This window comes from Vombatus ursinus, unplaced genomic scaffold (assembly GCF_900497805.2).
Source record: "Vombatus ursinus unplaced genomic scaffold, bare-nosed wombat genome assembly UNPS02010461.1, whole genome shotgun sequence".
NCBI lineage: Eukaryota > Metazoa > Chordata > Mammalia > Diprotodontia > Vombatidae > Vombatus > Vombatus ursinus.
The window spans coordinates 8,580,213-8,597,692 of NW_020950239.1; the positions used below are offsets into that span (position 1 = coordinate 8,580,213).

Consider the following 17,480-nt stretch of genomic DNA (forward strand, 5'->3'; position numbering starts at 1 on the left):
CCAAAAATGAGGAGGCCTGGCTGCTAGGCCACTTCTGCCTCTTTGAAGGCAGGGGAGCGTGGCAGGTCACTTCGTTTCTTGGTCACCTCAGATTCTTCATCTGTAAACTGAAATTGTGCTAGATGGTTTCTCAGGATGCTTCATCTGTAAGATTTTGTAAGTGACAATGAAGCTGAAAAAATGCTATCAGTAGCCTCTTCAGGAGTGAGAAACCTCACTTTGTGCTGGTGGGAGGAGGGCGTGTAAGACCAGAGACTCCTTCAAATGCCTTGCTAAAGCTGTGTCTTTTAACCCTCGGTCAAAAGTTTTCATAATCATCATGGTATGGTGCGTGTATGTGTTTTACTTCTTCAAGGAAGTGGTCTATATTCATTCCATGCTGTTGTTCTCATTTAATGCCTTTCTTTTTTTGAGAGACAGAGTGAGCCCAGAGTATTGGTTTATTTTGATATTTAAAAAGTGGACTTTAAAAAGAGACTTTTAAGATCGTACTACCCTGTTCTATATAATAAAAGTGATAATTTTATAAAAGCACAGTCATTTTAAATAGTACACTTTACTGCTTAAGTATTCTGCTGTGATTCAAAATGTTTTGTCAATCCACAAAAATCTTTTTTCCTTCTGAGAAGTAATGCAATGAGAATTAACCAAGATTTTCTTGTATATTATAATTAAGCTTATTGAAATGGTTTCTACTTTTTCACGATAGGGAATAAAGCAGTATTAAAAGGAATCAAAGAAAGCAGGGTAAAGTGGCCGGGAAGTCAGTCTTGAGGTCCAGAAGACCTAGATTTTTGCCCCCCCTTCTGACCCATACTGGTTGTGTGACCCTGAGCAAGTCCCTTAAGCTCTCATCGACCATGGCAGCTCTCAGGCCTAGAGCTTACAACCAGTTACTGAGCTGCATTGGTTAAGGGTGTTTCCTCTGCCACTGCAATCTCCTTCACTCCCACCCCTCCATGAGAGAATATTATTAAATGATCCATGATATTATTCCATTCTGTACTTTTGTTTACATTTCATTGTTTGAACAAAAAAACATACTGCAGAAATGACACTTTAAAATTAGGGATGAAACAGCACTCAGCTAGTGATAAATGTTGGTGTTGAGATAGATTCAAACATAAAATCACATCTTCCTCCAGTGGCTGATTGTGGCTTAAAGGTGACCTTGGGTTTTCACAGGTTATGCTGACACAGTGGGTCCTCTGGGAGGTTAGATCACGCAGGCCATATTAGGGGGTCAGACTCTGTGTTCTGTGGATGGACCTGGCTGAGTCTGGATCTAGGCCTGTCACCAGGGAGGCTGCATGGGAGCTGTGTTTTCAGCCTCGCCAAGCTCTCTGAGACGGTCTGCCCGTGGGGGAGAAGCTGCAGCCTGCCTAGGGGTGAGGGAGTCCCCTACTGATGATGTTCTGGATTAGGGCAGGAGAGAAAGGGAGCCTAGACTGGAGCAGGAGGCAGTGCTCTTTTCTGAGGTTGTACATACTTGGACTGTTTTAAGAGAAACGTTGTTTTTCCTGTTAATATTTTAGGTAGACCAGTTTATACTTATGAACATAAATTAATTTTTACTAATTCTTATTGAGGCCTCTTCATCCTATTTATTTGAGCTTGCTATTGATTGCATTTGGGAGTGCTGTGTGTGGATGGCAGAGGAATGTATTCTCTTACTGAATATTAACAGCATGCCCGAAAGCTAGTACGTGGACCCACGTGTTCTTTCTCCTATTGAAGAAAAGGAGGGTAAGAGGGGAGGGAGGGTGCAACGGTAGCAGGAACTAAGTGTTACAGCTCTTCTCCTTTAATGAGAGAGAGAGAGAGGAAAACTTCAGTAAAAATATATAACTTACAGGAAGAAATTCATGCCGATTTTTTTATTTCAGGGGAGCAAAGTACAAACACGAGTTGGGTTATTAATGTTGCTTTGTACCTGGTTAAGCAACTGTCCTATTGCTGTCACACACTTTCTCCACAATTCCGCCAATATTCCATTTGTATCCTTTGTTTGTTTTAGATAGCTTAGAGGGACAGTTTAACTTTCATTTTCTTTTAGAAGTAGCGCTAGGCTCTAAATTTGCCTATGTCACTTCAGCTGTGCTAAGACTCATGTAAGTATTAGGGGAGTGTTTTCTGCATAGGCAATACCATGAAGCATTTCTGATGAAATATCACTAAATTCTGACGCAGGAGACAGTAGTATTCGTTTGTACAACTCATCCAAACTGGCTTCGTACACATGCCGTTTATAAAGAATTCTCAAAAGGAGATTCTTTCAAGGAATGTGTAATCATTTTGTGAATAGCGAAACAGCATGCATTGGGCATATGATAAAGTTTGTCGTCCTCCTTAACAAGAGTCTCAGCTTACAGCACAAATAGCAGAAAATCTTGGAGAAGAGGAGCAGTTGGTTCAAGGCTTATGTGCCCTCTTGTTGGGCATTTGCATTTATTTCAATGATAATTCACTTGAGAACTATATGAAGTAAGTAGGGGGAAGAGTCACACTTCTCAGTGCTATGCACAGAAGCAGTCGTCCGAGCTCTCATGGTTAACGAAAACAAGCGTAGCCGAACAGTTTGGCACATGCAGTCCTCAGACTAACAAAGTCCCACGGCAGTTAAGTGTGTGTCCTCCCTCATGTGGTGGCAGAGACCTTGTCTCATTTAAAATTTGTCCCTCCTCAGCACCTAACACAGCGCTGTGCACATAGTCGGAGCTGAATAAAAGTTTGTTGAACCAAAACTGCTATGAATTAGCACATGTTTATTAAGTGCCTACTGTGTGCCACACTCTCTGCCAAGTGCTAAGGATACACAGAAAGGCAGGACAGCCACTGCCTTCAAGGAACTCACAGCACGAAGGAGACAGCATGCAAACAACCTATCTACACAGGAGATACATACAGGCTAAGTAGGAAATGATCGGCGGAAGGAAGGTCCTGGAATTCAGGGGGAGCAGTGTGCAGAGGCAGAGAGTTGGGGTGTGGAGTATTGTGTGTAAGAAACCAAGAAAGCCTTTTTGGGCAGTAGAGTACAGAAAGAGAAGTAATATCTAATGAGGTGGGAAAGATAAGTTGGGACCAGATGGTGAAAGGTTTTTAAAGCTGGGGGACTTCGCAGTTTATCTTAGAGGCAGTAAAGAGCTGCAGGAGTTACGGTGTAGCGGAGTGACAAGGACACAGCCAGGCTGAGGATAACCAGTTGGGCAGGTGTGTGGAGGAGGGACTGGAGCAAGAAGAATCTTGAGGCAGTGGGACCAAATAGCAGGCCATTGCCTTGGTCTGGCCGTAGAGATGAATGCCTCAGCCTATCAGGGATTGGATGTGTGTAGAGAGAAAAGATCAGGTGTGAGAGGTGGTGTAGAGGTAGTGATCTAGTCAGGACGTGGAGATATACCTAGTTACAAGTCTAGAAATTGGAAGGATGGTGGTTCCCAGCACTACCATCAGACAGACAGACACTATTGGACAGAAATAGGGATATTTGGGAGAGAGGGAGAGGTAAGAGAGTTCTGTTTTGGATATGTTGAGTTGCAGATGTCTCTAGGCCATCTACATTGAACATCCGATAAGAAGTTGGTGATGCTGCACAGACAATCAGCAGGCATTTCTGAAGTGTTTACTAAAGCATTAGGTAGTGGGATACAGATATAAAGGAGGAAGCTATTCTCCAGGAAATGCTATTCTAAAATTAGGGTTGAGTATATGGAGTCATCTGCCTAGACATGATAATTAAGCCTATGAGAGCTGATGAATTCAGCAAGAGAGTTTAGAGAGGGAAGAGAAAGCCTAAGACAGAGCTTTGGGAAGCCTAAGATAGAGCTTAGGGGAACAATCAGAAAGGTCAGGCAGGTAGGAGAATGAGGAGAGAATCCAGAAGGCCAGAGTGGTCTTCAGTGTCTGCTGTAATGGAAAGGTTGGGAATAACAAACTGAGAAAAGGCTGTCAGACTGTGCAGTCTAGAGATCATTGGCAACTTTGGAGAGAACAGTTTCAGTTGAGTGATGAGGTCAGAAGCCAAATTGCGAAGGACTGAATAGTGAGAGAGAGGAAAGAAAAAAGTAGAGGCCTTGGATGTATTGGCTTCTACAAATTTAGATAAGAAAGGAAAGAGAGAGAATGATAGATGGAGGTGCTAGTAGGATCCAGTGAAAATTTTTTAAGGATTTAGGAAGACTTGAACATGTCTGAACTCATTAAGGCAGTAGCCAATACGTAGGCAGAGATTGAAGGGGAAATCTGCTGAAGAAAATGGAAGGAAAATGGGGTCACGGGCATGTCTAGAGAGGAAAGGTTTCATTAGAGGCTAAAAGAAAGGAAGAGACAGAGGATAATGTCCAGGGCTTTTGAGATAAAGAAGAGGACAACAGAGAGGTCATGGCAAATGTACTCTATTTTCTCGTGGTATAAGAGCTCAGGACCGTAAGTGAGAGGGTGAGGCACACGGAAAGGAGCAGCAGCTTCTGTGAGGCTGGGATCAGTGAAGAGTGCTGCCTCGTGCAGGGAGGGCCCCTTGAGATAGAGTCCCATAATAAAGAAGTCATTGGGAAATGAAAATAGTGTTTTCCACCAAAGTCTAATTTAAGCATTTAGCATTTGAACTGCTGATGATTTTTTAATACGTCTGTATACGTCTGCCTTTTTTCTTTCTTTCTTTTTTTCTTTTTAGAGAGAAACTGAAACAACTCATCGAGAAGAGAATTGGCAAAGAGAACTTCATAGAGAAGCTGGGTTTCATTAGCAAGCATGAGCTATACTCGAGAGCTGCCCAGAAACCTCAGCCCAGTTTTTCTAGCCCAGACCACATGATGTTTGATCATGAGTTTACAAAGTTAGTGAAAGAACTTGAAGGTGAGATACATCGAATGGAGACAGTGTATTTGAAAAGTAATTAGAATACAGAAGTACCCACCGAACCTGTTCAAAAGACGTAACGAACGCCAGAAGGGCATCGTTCTGGTTCAGTCTGGCTAGTGCAGAGGGTGTTATCGGGCAGGAACGTGTTTGCGCTTTCATTGATAGATGATGCATGGCTATCGAAATCTTATTTACAAAGTCTGAAAGATTTAACTGGAAGCCTTTTTTGCAGGTGTCATAACAAAGTCCATTTATAAGTCTAGTGAAGAAGATAAAAAGGAGGAAGAGGTGAAGAAAACTTTGGAGCAACACGACAGCATTGTCACTCACTACAAAAATGTGATCCGAGAGCAGGTACGTGCCAGGGCAGGTGTCCTCTGGCCTGCTGGCCTGTCGGGTTTAGGGCAGAATCCCTTGGGGAGGATTCAGGCGGAGTGTTGTAAATTATCTGATGTGCTGGGATGCAAACTCACCTCAATTCTGATTAACCAGAACCCCTTAGGATTTGTCCAGGCAGGCTCAGAACTGACATTTCTTTTATAGGCTCCTAGTAAAAAATGTCATTTATAAAGGTCCAGCATTAATTGCAACTTATTATTGCGCGTTTAATCCAGGGGTTCTTAATGTTTTTTGTGTCTTAGATCCTTTGGCAGTGCCTGTGCAGTCTATGGACCCTTCTCAGAATTATGGTTTTTAAGTACACAGAATAATACGTACGATTGAAAACCAGTTACGTTGAAACAGCTATCAAAATATTAAAAAGACAAGTTCACGGACCCTAAGTTAAGAGCCTGATTTACATGAACATTTTCCTCAAAATTACATGAACAATTTTTCATTTCCCCCTTCTTTTATTTTTAAACTCAGGTTACACATTGGAAGAAATGATAGAATTGATGTGTGGTAGATAGCGGTAAGGTCCAGGCAGCACCTTTCCATTGGGATAGCTCATGGTCTTGGAAGAGGTGCTGTAATGTACAAAGATGTATTTTAAATCTTGATTTTTCCTGTTGAAACAGACTTAAGAGCATCCCTGCTGCCGCATTTTTAATCGAAATTGTTCAAACAGACTACAGTTCAACAGACATCTGTTATCAAGCACCTACTGTATTCAGAACACTGTGCTAGGTATTTGGGGGTGATAGAAAATCCGAATTAGACGCACCTCTGTCATGAAAACTACCTCCAGATTCCTGGCCTAGTCGATAAGCCCTTAAATCTAGGTCAGAGAGGGGCCTTGAGGCTGTTTGTCAAACCTTCTCACCCGCACGTGAGCAAACAGCCGCAGGAGAAGGTGAGGTTGTTTTCCCAACGTCCCACTCACGGAGCAGGCATCTGAGGTGGGAGCTGAAGCCTAGTTCTGCTGCTCTGGTGTTCTGTTCATCCCACTGCTGCACTGGCTTCTCTTTTTACTGCAGTAAATTAGGAAGTGAAAGGGTCTCTTCATTGTGGTTGCAGATCAGAAGATGAGCTAGGGCATGGGGGGATTGGGGAAGCAGATTTATATCGGTATCATGGCGAGACTTTATAACCTGCTGAGGAGTTGCTGGATTTCTTGTTGTTGAGAAGCTGAGTGTTCTTTCGGGCAACAAGGTGGCGCCATAGATAGAGTACTGGCCCTGAAGTCAGGAGGACCAGAGTTCAAATCCAGCCTCAGACATTTGACACTTACTAGCTGTGTGACCCTGGGCAAGTCACTTAACCCCAATTGCCTTGGAAAAAAAAAGAGAGAGAGAAGCTGATCTAGGTAGGTTTGGCAAGTTTCGTAATGTGAATTCCCTATAGCACAAGCATAGATATAAGAGAGGGCAGGACCTATTCCTCCCCTTCGACTGGGTTGTGTGCTGGTTGCCATAAATACCACCTCAAAACAGATGTAGACAGAGCTGTCTAGGCATTTAAATTCCTACAAGTCAGATCATTCTATGTTTAAGACTATTTGCATATAACTTTTTTGGCACTTTTGACACCCTGCCCTCCACACCCCCCAGGTATGAAATCAAATGAATATAATGTTTGAGGTTCAGACTTTACATTTTCAGTAGTTTTCCATAAATCAAATTAATTAGAATTTTCTTTAGATAATGCTGATTTGGTCCAGCAATCTTCAAACAATGAGATTACAGAAGTGAAAAAATATTTCTCCCTTTATTGCACATCATGAAGTATTCTTTGGTGCCAGATAACTACCTTAGGACAGGGGAGAAGAGATTCTTGGATTGTAATGTATAACCTATACTTGGAGGTAGTAAGTAATTGATTAGAGAGAACAAAATGACATTTTATATATTTCTAATCAGCAAAACAAAATTGAAAAAATTATAAATTATTCATTTTAACAATTTGTTAGGCATTAAAATATTAGCTTTATTTTTTAAAGTTGTAGTGAAATTAGAGGCTATCACAGTGCTTATTAATAGAATCACATGGATACCGTACACATAGGGATTGTTAATTAGCATTGTGTTGTGTTTTAAAGTGTTATTTCTTACTTATCAAATGTTTGTGAGTATTGAACCATTCATCCTCCCGAATGAGGGGCTGGTGTTGCACTGATGGCCTGCATCAACATCTCACACACATGATCTAGTGAACACATGTTGTGAAATAGCTAGTTCTTCATGGACTAGGGTGAAACTATGATCTATGACTGTAAAGGAATGAGAATGATTTCTCATGTGGCTTAGAGTCATAAATGTCAAAATTGGAAACGGAGATCATTTGGTCTAGCCCCTTTGGAACAGCAATCCCCTCTGCATAATCCCCAGACAGGTGGTGATCTGCTTTCACTCCTGGGATGGCAGAACGGACCTCTTGGGGCCACTCAATTATTCGTATATGACTGCTTTTCTCCTTCCAAAAGGGGAAATTTTTCCTTCTATCAGACTGAAATCGTATCCCAAAAACTTCTTCCTAATTGTGCTCCTTAGAGGCCAAGCAAAGCAAGCATAATTTCTCTTTTGCATTTTCTCACAGAATCCAAAGGCTTGAGTTAAATTTGACCCAACAATGCTTTTCTTAAACACCTCTTATGTGGAAAGTATTGAGTCAGATGTTACAGCACTGACTGACCTGTAAGGAGCTGCAGCCGGTGGGGAGGAGAGTCAGGGAGGGATACTACACAGGTGTGGACATACATATGTGCAAATGAGCATACCCATACAATACACTGTGGGCTTCCATCAAGGGGATTGCCAGTTGTAATTCCAACTTCACGCCACCTCGTAGAAATGGTTGGCTTGGGGACTGGATGCAGCAATACATACATTCTCTTGACAGACATGCTTTTTACTTTTGTTCCATAGGATTGCCAGCTTGAGGAATTAAGACAACAGGTTTCTACCCTAAAATGTCAAAATGAACAGCTGCAGACAGCCGTCACACAGCAAGTGTCTCAGATCCAGCAGCACAAGGACCAGTATAATCTCCTCAAAGTCCAGCTAGGTACCACGATCCCACTTGAGTGCTGGGTCAGGGTGTATGCATTGTATGTGCACAATGCTTTCTGTGTAGGTATCCACGCCCATTGATTTCAGATCGCTGACTGAGTCACAGAACAGGGGATCGGCCTTCTTTAAAATGAAAGTCTTGGGAATGGGGAGACTGTGTCTTGTGTTTTCATCAGAGTAGGGAATTCCCTGTGAGCAAGTGCCCCCCTCGGAGTTTGGCAGTATTTTACAATTTCACGATTCCGAGAGTTGCTTTGGGCAACCAAAAATATTCATTAAGTACCTGTCATTGTAAGGTACTGTCCTCCAGCCTCAAACCCTGTGTGTGATTCTGTAATATGATGAAGTACTGAGAAGTCTTAGAAGAGAAATGAGAAAGATTTGAGGAGAGGGAGGCGGTTTTTGCTGTGGAATCAAGGAAATGTGGAAACATGAAGAGTGGTGTTAGTAGTTGGAAATATGAAGGAAATCTTGTAGACAGATGAGAAAAGATGCTCCGAGGTGAGAGAAAATAGGGCACCGTAAAGGAAGAGTGAGCAGTCCAATGTGGCAGGCATATAAAAGGCACAGAATAAGCCAGAAAGGGTAGGTTGGAGCCAGCTGTGGAAAGCCTTCATTGCCAGCCCAGAGAGTTTGCATTTCACTTCGTAGGAGTAGCTGCTGAAGGTATTTAAGTAGACAGAGTGATATGATCGGACTGTCCGCCAGGACGAGTATTTTGGTAGCCTTGTCAAGGCTGTCTTCAGAGACCCACTCACCAGACGGCGGAGGCAGCAATTCCAGTAGTCAGAGGAAGAGGGAATGAGCTCCTGAGCTGGCTTGGTAAAAGTAGCAGTAGAAATCTGTAAGGAGACAAACACAAGAGATACTTTAGAGGCGGATCTATAGGACTCAGTGGCTTGTTGGATTGGGGAGAGATGATGTGGGGAAGAGGGAAGAGCCGGGAATGATTCCAGAGGGGAATCAGCTTGGGGGAGGGGAGCAGGAGAGGACTAGGAGTCCTGCTTTCTGTATGTTGGCTTTACCTTGTAGGTGGGATATCTGTTGAGGTGTCCGTCAGACGATTTGGAAATGAAGAAGGAGAGGTTGTACGGGAACAATTGGAGCTGGAGATGATAATTGGAGTGGATGAGTTTTTAGGCCACTATTTTCTTTGCCAAGAATAATAATCTTAGGACTGAGGAAAATAGGACAAAAATTTTTACAGGGGAAATGAAACCCAGAGATTTAAGATTATAAGAGAGTAACCAGCTGCCGTGCTACAACTGTAGAAACACTTAGCAAGTTACTATCAGTGACCTTTGAAAAACCATCAAGAATGGGGCAGCTAGGTGGCGCAGTGGATAGAGCACCCGCCCTGGATTCAGGAGGACCTGAGTTCAAATCTGGCCTCACACACGTAACACTTACTAGCTGTGTGACCCTGGGCAAGTCACTTAACCCCACTGCCTAGCCAAAAAAAGAATCATCAGCAAATAATTGTCCCTGTCTTCCAAAACTATAGCTAGTGAACCTGACTATAATTCCAACGAGATTTCTAGAATGTGGTATTAAAGAGATTGTTTGTAAACATTTAAAAAACTGAGGGGTAATCACTAGGAACCTACAGTTCATTTAAAACAGGTCATGCTAAATTAATGTCATTTCTTAATTTGATAGAATTATTAGAGTAGTCAGGAAATGTCATCGATACAGTGTACATTTGGCAAAGTATTATATTGTGGAGAGGATAGAGTATTGTGGTTGAGGTGATGATAATGTAATTTAGTAGATTTGGTAATGGACTGACCAGAGACAAGAAGTAGTGATCAGTCTTGTAAATGTTTATTTTGTGATTAAATTATCACATTACATACAGTAAAACCTCTGATAGTTGGTACCGTACAGGAGACGCAATTATCTAGCTCTGGTAGGACACACACAGGCTTTTACCTTTGCTTTGATGTACATAATTTGATATAACTGAAGTGTTATATAACTTTTATCAAATTTCATGCTTATCTAATAGGAAAAGACAATCAGCATCATGGTTCTCAGAGTGATGGAGCTCAGGTGAACGGCATTCAGCCAGAAGAGATTAGCAGGTTGAAAGAAGAGGTAAAAGAATTAAAAAATAAGCAAGAACTTTTACAAGGCCAGTTGACTGAAAAGGACTCCTTGATTGAAAATTTGGTAAGATATGAACATTCAGAGTACTAAATTATAAAAAACAAAGTTTGCTAGTCCTTCTTTTAATTTTACTGTGACTGCTTCTTTATCCTTCTCATATGACTTTACATATCGCTTTAGTAAACTTAATAACAAGCTTGTTCCTTCCAAGATATAGACATATCTTGTCTGTATGATCTATATTAGTCTCACAGGAGTTGCAAGTCATATGTACTAAAATGAGAGGAAATAGCTGGTCTTGTTATTTCTTAAATTGATCATTTATAGAGTGATTTTCCATATCATTTAAATGAAATATATCTGATGTGTCTAGATTTATATTTCCAAATATTCCACTGCTCTAGAGTAGGACAAAATATAATGTTATACACAAAAGTGATTTATTCAGAATCCAAAATCATCCATTCTTTCTGGACACTCGTGGCCCAGAGTGATTCCATAGTCAAATCGCTAATTCCAGAGTTGGGCCTAGAATCCAGGTTTTCTTAGGGCTGAAAGAGTATCCAGACTTCTTTGTATCTTACTGACTGTCCCTGTGGCTTAGTTTCCTGGTGTGTTTCTTTGTTCTTGTAGAAGGCTGCCCAGTTAGCGCCTGGGAAAACGGAACAGTCTCCAGAGGCTTCTCTGGATGGCGATCCTGAGCAGAACACCAAGCTGCAGTGGGTAAGTGTGTGCTTTCTCCTCCTTGTTCTTAATTAGAATGATTGAATAATCTGAATAGTCATCAATCTGATTTTTCTTTAGATGGCAATCAAAACTTGTGGCCAAATATTTGTCTTTAATTTTTGATACTTTTTAGAACTCCTTATAAGTATTACCGTTTTTCTTTAGTTTCCTTTGCTAAAAAAAAGATGCTAATCTCTATCCTGATTGATTCCCAGACCGTGAAATAGCAATTAAAAGAAAATTTTAAAAGAAACCAAGTGCTTGGCATGGCTTTGTTACCAATGGCTTATGTTAAGATGTAAACTTTGCCTAATTTTCATGACCAATGTTTCGTTACTATTACTTGGTGGGGGAAAAAAAATCTTGGTAAACAATTTATTTGTGCCACGTGTTTCATCTTGTCTCAAAAAAAATTGCTTCTTAAGTACATGCAAGGGAGAAGTAAATGAAATGACAGACTTGTCAATATTTCAGACAGATGCCTGTTTGAAATAATAAACTTTTTTTTTTAATAAATGTATTATTTTATAAAAATTTTTTTCCTTTTTCTGGGATCTTCTTTGACTGGAAATTCCTATCAAAATGGATAATTCTGCTTCAGCGTTTTAGTTATTAAGTATATTGTTTTTCTGATTCTGCTTATTTCATTTCCATATAGTTGTGTGCTTCTGTGAATTTCTTAATGCCCATTGTATCTTATGAAGCCATTATTGTCCATTACTTTCATGTACCACAGTTATTTTAGCTGTTCTCTAAGTGATGGGCAGCTACTTCCTTTCCAGTTCTTTGCTATCACAAAAAAATGCTGCTGTAAGTATTTTCACGTATACAGGATCTTCCTTTTTGTCTTTGGCTTCCTTTTAAAATGTCCAGCAATGGGATCTCTTTGTCAGAGTATGGACAGTTTGCTTTTTAAAGCATAATTCCAAATTGCTCTCCAGCATGGTTGGATCACTTCACATCTCCACTGAAACATTAATGTGCCTGTCTTCCTCAGCCCCCATTTCTGTCTTTTGTCCTCATAGTTAATTGGCTGGGAAGCCACAGTTATATTAATTCACATTTTTCTTATTATTAGTGATTTAGAACAAGATTTCACATGGTTGTTAATAATTTATAGTTCTTTTAGAATATTTATTCATGTTCTTTGATGATCGAATTATCCATAAGGGAATAGCTTTTTGTCTGCTTATTTGTGTTATCCCTAGGTATCTTAGCTGCCAGACCCCTACCAAAGAGTCTTTGATGCAAAGATTATTTTTCCACCTGACCTTTGCTTCTTATCCCACCTAGATGCCTTGGTGGTTTTGTTTCATTCAACAGCCTTTTAATAAAGTGAATGCAATTACTTTTTTCATTTGTGATCTTTTCTATCTCTTGTTTGGTTAAAAGGCATCCTCTTAATTTATTTTATGGTGTCACCTTTTATATTCTGGTTTCTTTCCATTTTGGCCTCGTTGTGCTATATGTTATAAGGATATTTGCTTAAATACAATTTCTGTCAAACTGCTTTTCTGTTTTCTTAGCAGTTCTTGTCACATAGGAGGTTCTTCCCTGGGTCGTCTGTGTTAGCAGGTTTATCACATTTACCAGGCTGTTGAATTTTATTATTTCTGATTCCTACCCGTCTAGTCTGTTCCACTGATTACTTTTCACTTTTGTAACTAGTACTAAGCAGTTTGGGTTACTGTAATTTGTGTCTTGGTAATGTATTTTGAGGTCTGGAATTCCTCCGTTATTCCTTCCTATTCCTCCTTCATTCTTACTTTTTTCACTATTTCTCTGAGTATTCTACCCTGTATTCCACCAGACTGATTTTGTCTAACCCTATCAAGAGCTTTCTAATTTGGTTGGTGTGGCATTAGTTCTATAAGTTAATCCAGGTAGCATGGTTATTTTCATTGCAGTGGTGTGGGTCAACCTAGAGCAGTGAATGTCCCTCCCGTTATTTGTCACATCTTGTTGTGATGAGTGTTCTGCAGTGACGTTTACGTAGCTTTGATGTGTCTCGGTAGGTTAACTCACAGATATTTTTATTAATATAATATATTGTTAACATAATTGTCACATAAAGAAATCCTGGTGATTTTGTGGATTTCATTTTTAAGCTGATATTTGACCAAAGCTTTTAGTTGTCTGAGTTTCTTTGCTGGTTCTCTGTAGTTTTCTAAATAAATATAAAATGGTTTTTGCCACTTTTGTCTCTGAAGGAAGCTGAAACACTCAGGGCTCAGTTAAACTTGCAGTCTGGAGATCTCTAAACTACAGATGGAAAAGCAGGAGCTATTACAGAAAACTGAAACATTTCTAAGTTTCTTTTGTTTTCTTTATCCAGAAATAGCAAAGCTAGGGCACAAATAGCTGGCCTGCTTTAGGATGGTCAGCATATCTGTTCTCTTGTCTTAAGGTGAAGCTCCCAGTGACCTGCAGAATCTTGGTAGTAATTCATCAGTTGGAGTCCCTCCCCACCCTCTCCTTACTGACCTGAGGTGCTATGGTACGACAGAAAGAGCCCAGGTTATAGCCAAAGGCCCTGATCTGTCGTTCTCTGAGACCCACTGGACCCTCACATCCTTGTCTCTCAAAAGAAGGTCCCTGAGAGCCCTTGTAGCTCTGCATCTGTGATCTGGTGTTTCAGGCACTATTAGAGCACACTTCTAACTCAAAAAAACTTGGGTCCTTCATTGTCTTAGGCGTATCTGCACTGCCCTGTTCCCTGGTTCATGATACTCTGGGCTTTAGGCTCCTCCTCAAGGGTCCTTCTTTTATAAAACAGTATTTGGTTTGCAGGGGAATCCTTCGGAGAGCTGTTTTATCCAATCTTAGAAACTAAATTTCAACTCCAAAATGAAATAGAAACTATATGTCTAGGAGTCTGGGCTTTTATATTGCTAGCTTGACTTTTTTTTAACTCAGTTTCTGCTTCTTAGGCTAAATCCATTCCAGTATCAGGAGACAATGGCACCGTGACGACGGCAAAGCCCACCGACGTGGAGGGCAGGCTCTCTGCGCTGGTGCAGGAGACTAAGGAGTTAAAGGTTGGTGGTGTCACATCCACGCCTCCTGCACAGCATTTTAAAAGATGACATGGAGTGTGTTCAGAACTTTATTTCACGTGGGTGAGAAAGTAAACTGAAAAGTAGGAGGAAGCCATGTAGTTGTTGTTAGTATTTCTGGTGCAATGAACGGTTTGCCGTTTTGGCCTGCTTTTTGTTTTCATTTATTTATTTATTTATTTATTTATTTTTTAGGCAGTCGGGGTTAAGTAACTTGCCCATGCTCACATAGCTTGTAAGTGTAAAGTGTTTGGTCTGAGGCTGGATTTGAACTCAGGTACTCCTGACTTCAGGCCCAGTTCTCTACCCGCTGTGCCACCTAGCTGCCCCCTGGCCTGCTTTTTAATGTAATCTCTAGCTCTGTTGATATTGCAATTCAAGCTTTTAAAAATTATTTTCTTGATGATGGCATATAAATGCTTTACATGTAAAAGACATTTTTTAAAAAATTTTTTAATTTTTTGCTTGTTGGTGAGGCGATTGGGGTTAAGTGACTCGCCCAAGGTCACACAGCTAGTAAGTGTTAAGTGTCTAAGGCTGGATTTGAACTCAGGTCCTCCTGGCTCCAAGGCCAGAGCTCTATTCACTGCGCCACCTAGCTGCCCCTACATTTTTTTTTTTTTTTTAAAGTAATTTTGTGTGTTGAAGAACCAATCTGCAAGGCTGAACTGGACGCAGTGGGTTTGAATGAAAAGACCATTTCCTCACATGCTGCCCCGTGTGAGTGTTCTCTTCAGGTTAGTAACTTGAACGTTTCTGTTGTCAGAATGAAGTTAAAGCTCTGTCTGAGGAGAAGGCGTCCATAAAACAGCAGTTGGATTCATCAAACAGCACCATTGCGATCTTACAGAATGAGAAAAGCAAGCTGCAGCTGGGGCTTGCAAAATCTAGCAAAGAACAGGATGACCTGTTGGTGCTGCTGGCTGATCAGGATCAGAAAATAATTTCACTCAAAAGCAAACTCAAGGAACTCGGTCACCCGGTGAGGCCACAGATTTTTGCAGAATTTATCCTTGCAAAGATTTTGCTCTCCAGTTTGTATCTCACTGCATGCTCAGTTTCACATTTCTTCATAAGGTGCTTAGAACCATTTTTTCTTGAAGGTGCTGACCGTATCATGAAGATGGGCCTGGAATATAATTTCTTTGATATTTTTATTATGTTTTAGAAATTTAAACCTTCTGTAGGAATGCTCATATCCCTGCATTAAAAGTATTGTTTTTGTTAAGGATTTGTTTCACTCTCTTGCATGCACTCAAACTTTGATATTTTATTTCTAGTGACATGAATTAGTTTGGCTACTCTTATGTTAGCAGGAGCCACTCATTGGAGAATAAGAAGATGCTACCATTTTTTAGTTTCTGTTCAGATTCTCATGATGGTTTCTATTATGTGAGAGTAGCTATCTGTTAGATTTTCCCGCAGATTATTTTCCACAAGTTGCGTAAGTCATTAGGACAAAGAAGTAAAGAGCTTTATCTGTATGCTGAAGTTCCAAATTTCAAGATAAGCAGGGCATTTGGAACGGCCTTCTTTGGCCAAGAAATGAAGTTTTTCATATTACTTGGTTAAGCTAAGTGGAAGTTCTTTTTTCCATTTAGGTTGAAGATGAAGATGAAGATGAACTTGGATCTGGAGACCAGACTGGAAACGATGACATTGATGATGACGTCGATGACGATGACGACGACGATGATGATGAAGATGATGATGACAACAGTGACGATGAAGACAATCGTCATAATGCTAATGAAATAGTGGAGGGGTCAGCCTAAGCTTTAAAGTGTCTCTAGAAGTAATAGAGATTACTATGTAACTTTTAAGACAGAGCCTCAAAGACAATACTTTGGTCTTTCTTCACACATAATAAAGATTTTTAGGAAGCAAATGGAAAGCATTCACTAAAAGACTATTGCCGTGTTTCTGAAATGAAGCCACCCATGGTTTTTTTTTTGTTTTTTTGTTGTTAAAGAAAAAGGCCTAGGTATGGGTAAAACACACAACTGTGTTTTATTTAAGTTCTTTTGAACTCTTTTAGAAGATGACCATCTCTTAGCTTTAGACACCAAAAATGTACCATTCAAAGCATGAGGTAGCCGTACAATTTGCCTTCGTTCTTTGGTCATTTACAGAAGTCTCTGCATCTATCTTTTTATTTTGAAACTTGTGAATTTAAGTGCTTATGTATTTGATTTAACATGTTGAATTGGGCTCTTTGCCTTCTTAGTCAGCATTGGTAATACTCTAAACCCATGGGTTCTTTTAAGAGATGTGCAGGTTTAAGAGCAGGAGCAGGGTAATTTTGGGGAAATGGTCGGTTCGTTCACAGTGACTCCCCAGATAAATACGTTGAACAGTGTAGAGGGAGGGCCTTTGCAGCTAGAGTAATTGCAAAGAGACAAAGGAGCCTGAGCACGAGGATGCAGAGGCACGTCTGCGGAAACCGCAGGGCTGGGAAGCAGAACACCTCACATAAAAACAACCCCTCATAATTCCCACAGTGCAAGTTTAACGTGTTAGCTGGTTGTCAGGACCAGCCCCGTGTTCTTGAGTTGAAAAAAAAACATAAGAGCCCACCACTCTGATTGATGTAATTTATTGGCTTTTACTCAAGGAGGCATCTTGGGACAGGGGCTGGGTCTGATTCTTCTGGCTGTCTCCTAGCACCTCATCCAGTGCCTGCACTCAACAGGCAGTCGAGGGATGCTTGTTGAATTGAATTAATGTTGAAGTAGGTTTGACCAGTATAAAAGTTTTAAAAGAGTGCAATAAAAAGATGTCAAATCTCATGTTTTGGTAATAAAAATAGATATTATGTTCACTTAAATCCATAGTCATTTGTTTTATCATTGGTTCCCTTTAGATTTTGAGCAGCAGTGTATTTATTTTTCATGGTTGAGTCAAAATTCCTACCTGTGTTTTTATATGAAATCATGACAAAAGGCATTCTTCCAGCTCTTCCTGGGTGCCTTCAGGAAGCTTTTCCTGATACCCTCCTAGTTGCTAATGCTTGCTTCCTCCTCAGATAGTCTTGATTTCCTTAGCTCTTTGCAAGGCCTAACTCTTCAGAGAGGGGAGTAATTGCTCCTTGTGTTCCCGGGGCTTAGGCTGCTGCTTTGCATGTGGGAGGTACTTAACAAGTGTTGACTAAATTAATCTGTTGTTAACCTCGTGGGGTAGAAGCACGTGCACATCTTTGTCTCTTTTTTCTCTTCCTTCCTTTTTTTCTACCCAGTGGGAAGGGAAGAAAGGCTGGCGATGAATTTGGAGATCCTAACCTCTA

The 17,480-nt window shown here is 40.6% G+C and overlaps 1 protein-coding gene across 3 annotated transcripts in view; it reads left to right on the top strand.

Moving 5' to 3' along the window:
• The window catches only part of USO1 (USO1 vesicle transport factor), an 89,761-nt gene extending 72,737 nt beyond the window's left edge, over positions 1 to 17,024 (top strand). For all 3 annotated transcript variants that reach the window (XM_027854633.1, XM_027854634.1, XM_027854635.1), the window contains 10 exons: positions 1,887 to 1,997; positions 2,366 to 2,484; positions 4,670 to 4,851; positions 5,090 to 5,211; positions 8,163 to 8,301; positions 10,315 to 10,478; positions 11,049 to 11,138; positions 14,072 to 14,179; positions 14,964 to 15,179; positions 15,799 to 17,024. In XM_027854633.1, coding sequence (XP_027710434.1) covers positions 1,887 to 1,997; positions 2,366 to 2,484; positions 4,670 to 4,851; positions 5,090 to 5,211; positions 8,163 to 8,301; positions 10,315 to 10,478; positions 11,049 to 11,138; positions 14,072 to 14,179; positions 14,964 to 15,179; positions 15,799 to 15,972 — 1,425 coding nt within the window. In that variant the 3' untranslated portion in view covers positions 15,973 to 17,024. The remainder of the gene's footprint in view (positions 1 to 1,886; positions 1,998 to 2,365; positions 2,485 to 4,669; positions 4,852 to 5,089; positions 5,212 to 8,162; positions 8,302 to 10,314; positions 10,479 to 11,048; positions 11,139 to 14,071; positions 14,180 to 14,963; positions 15,180 to 15,798) is intronic.
• Positions 17,025 to 17,480: the final 456 nt, after the last annotated feature.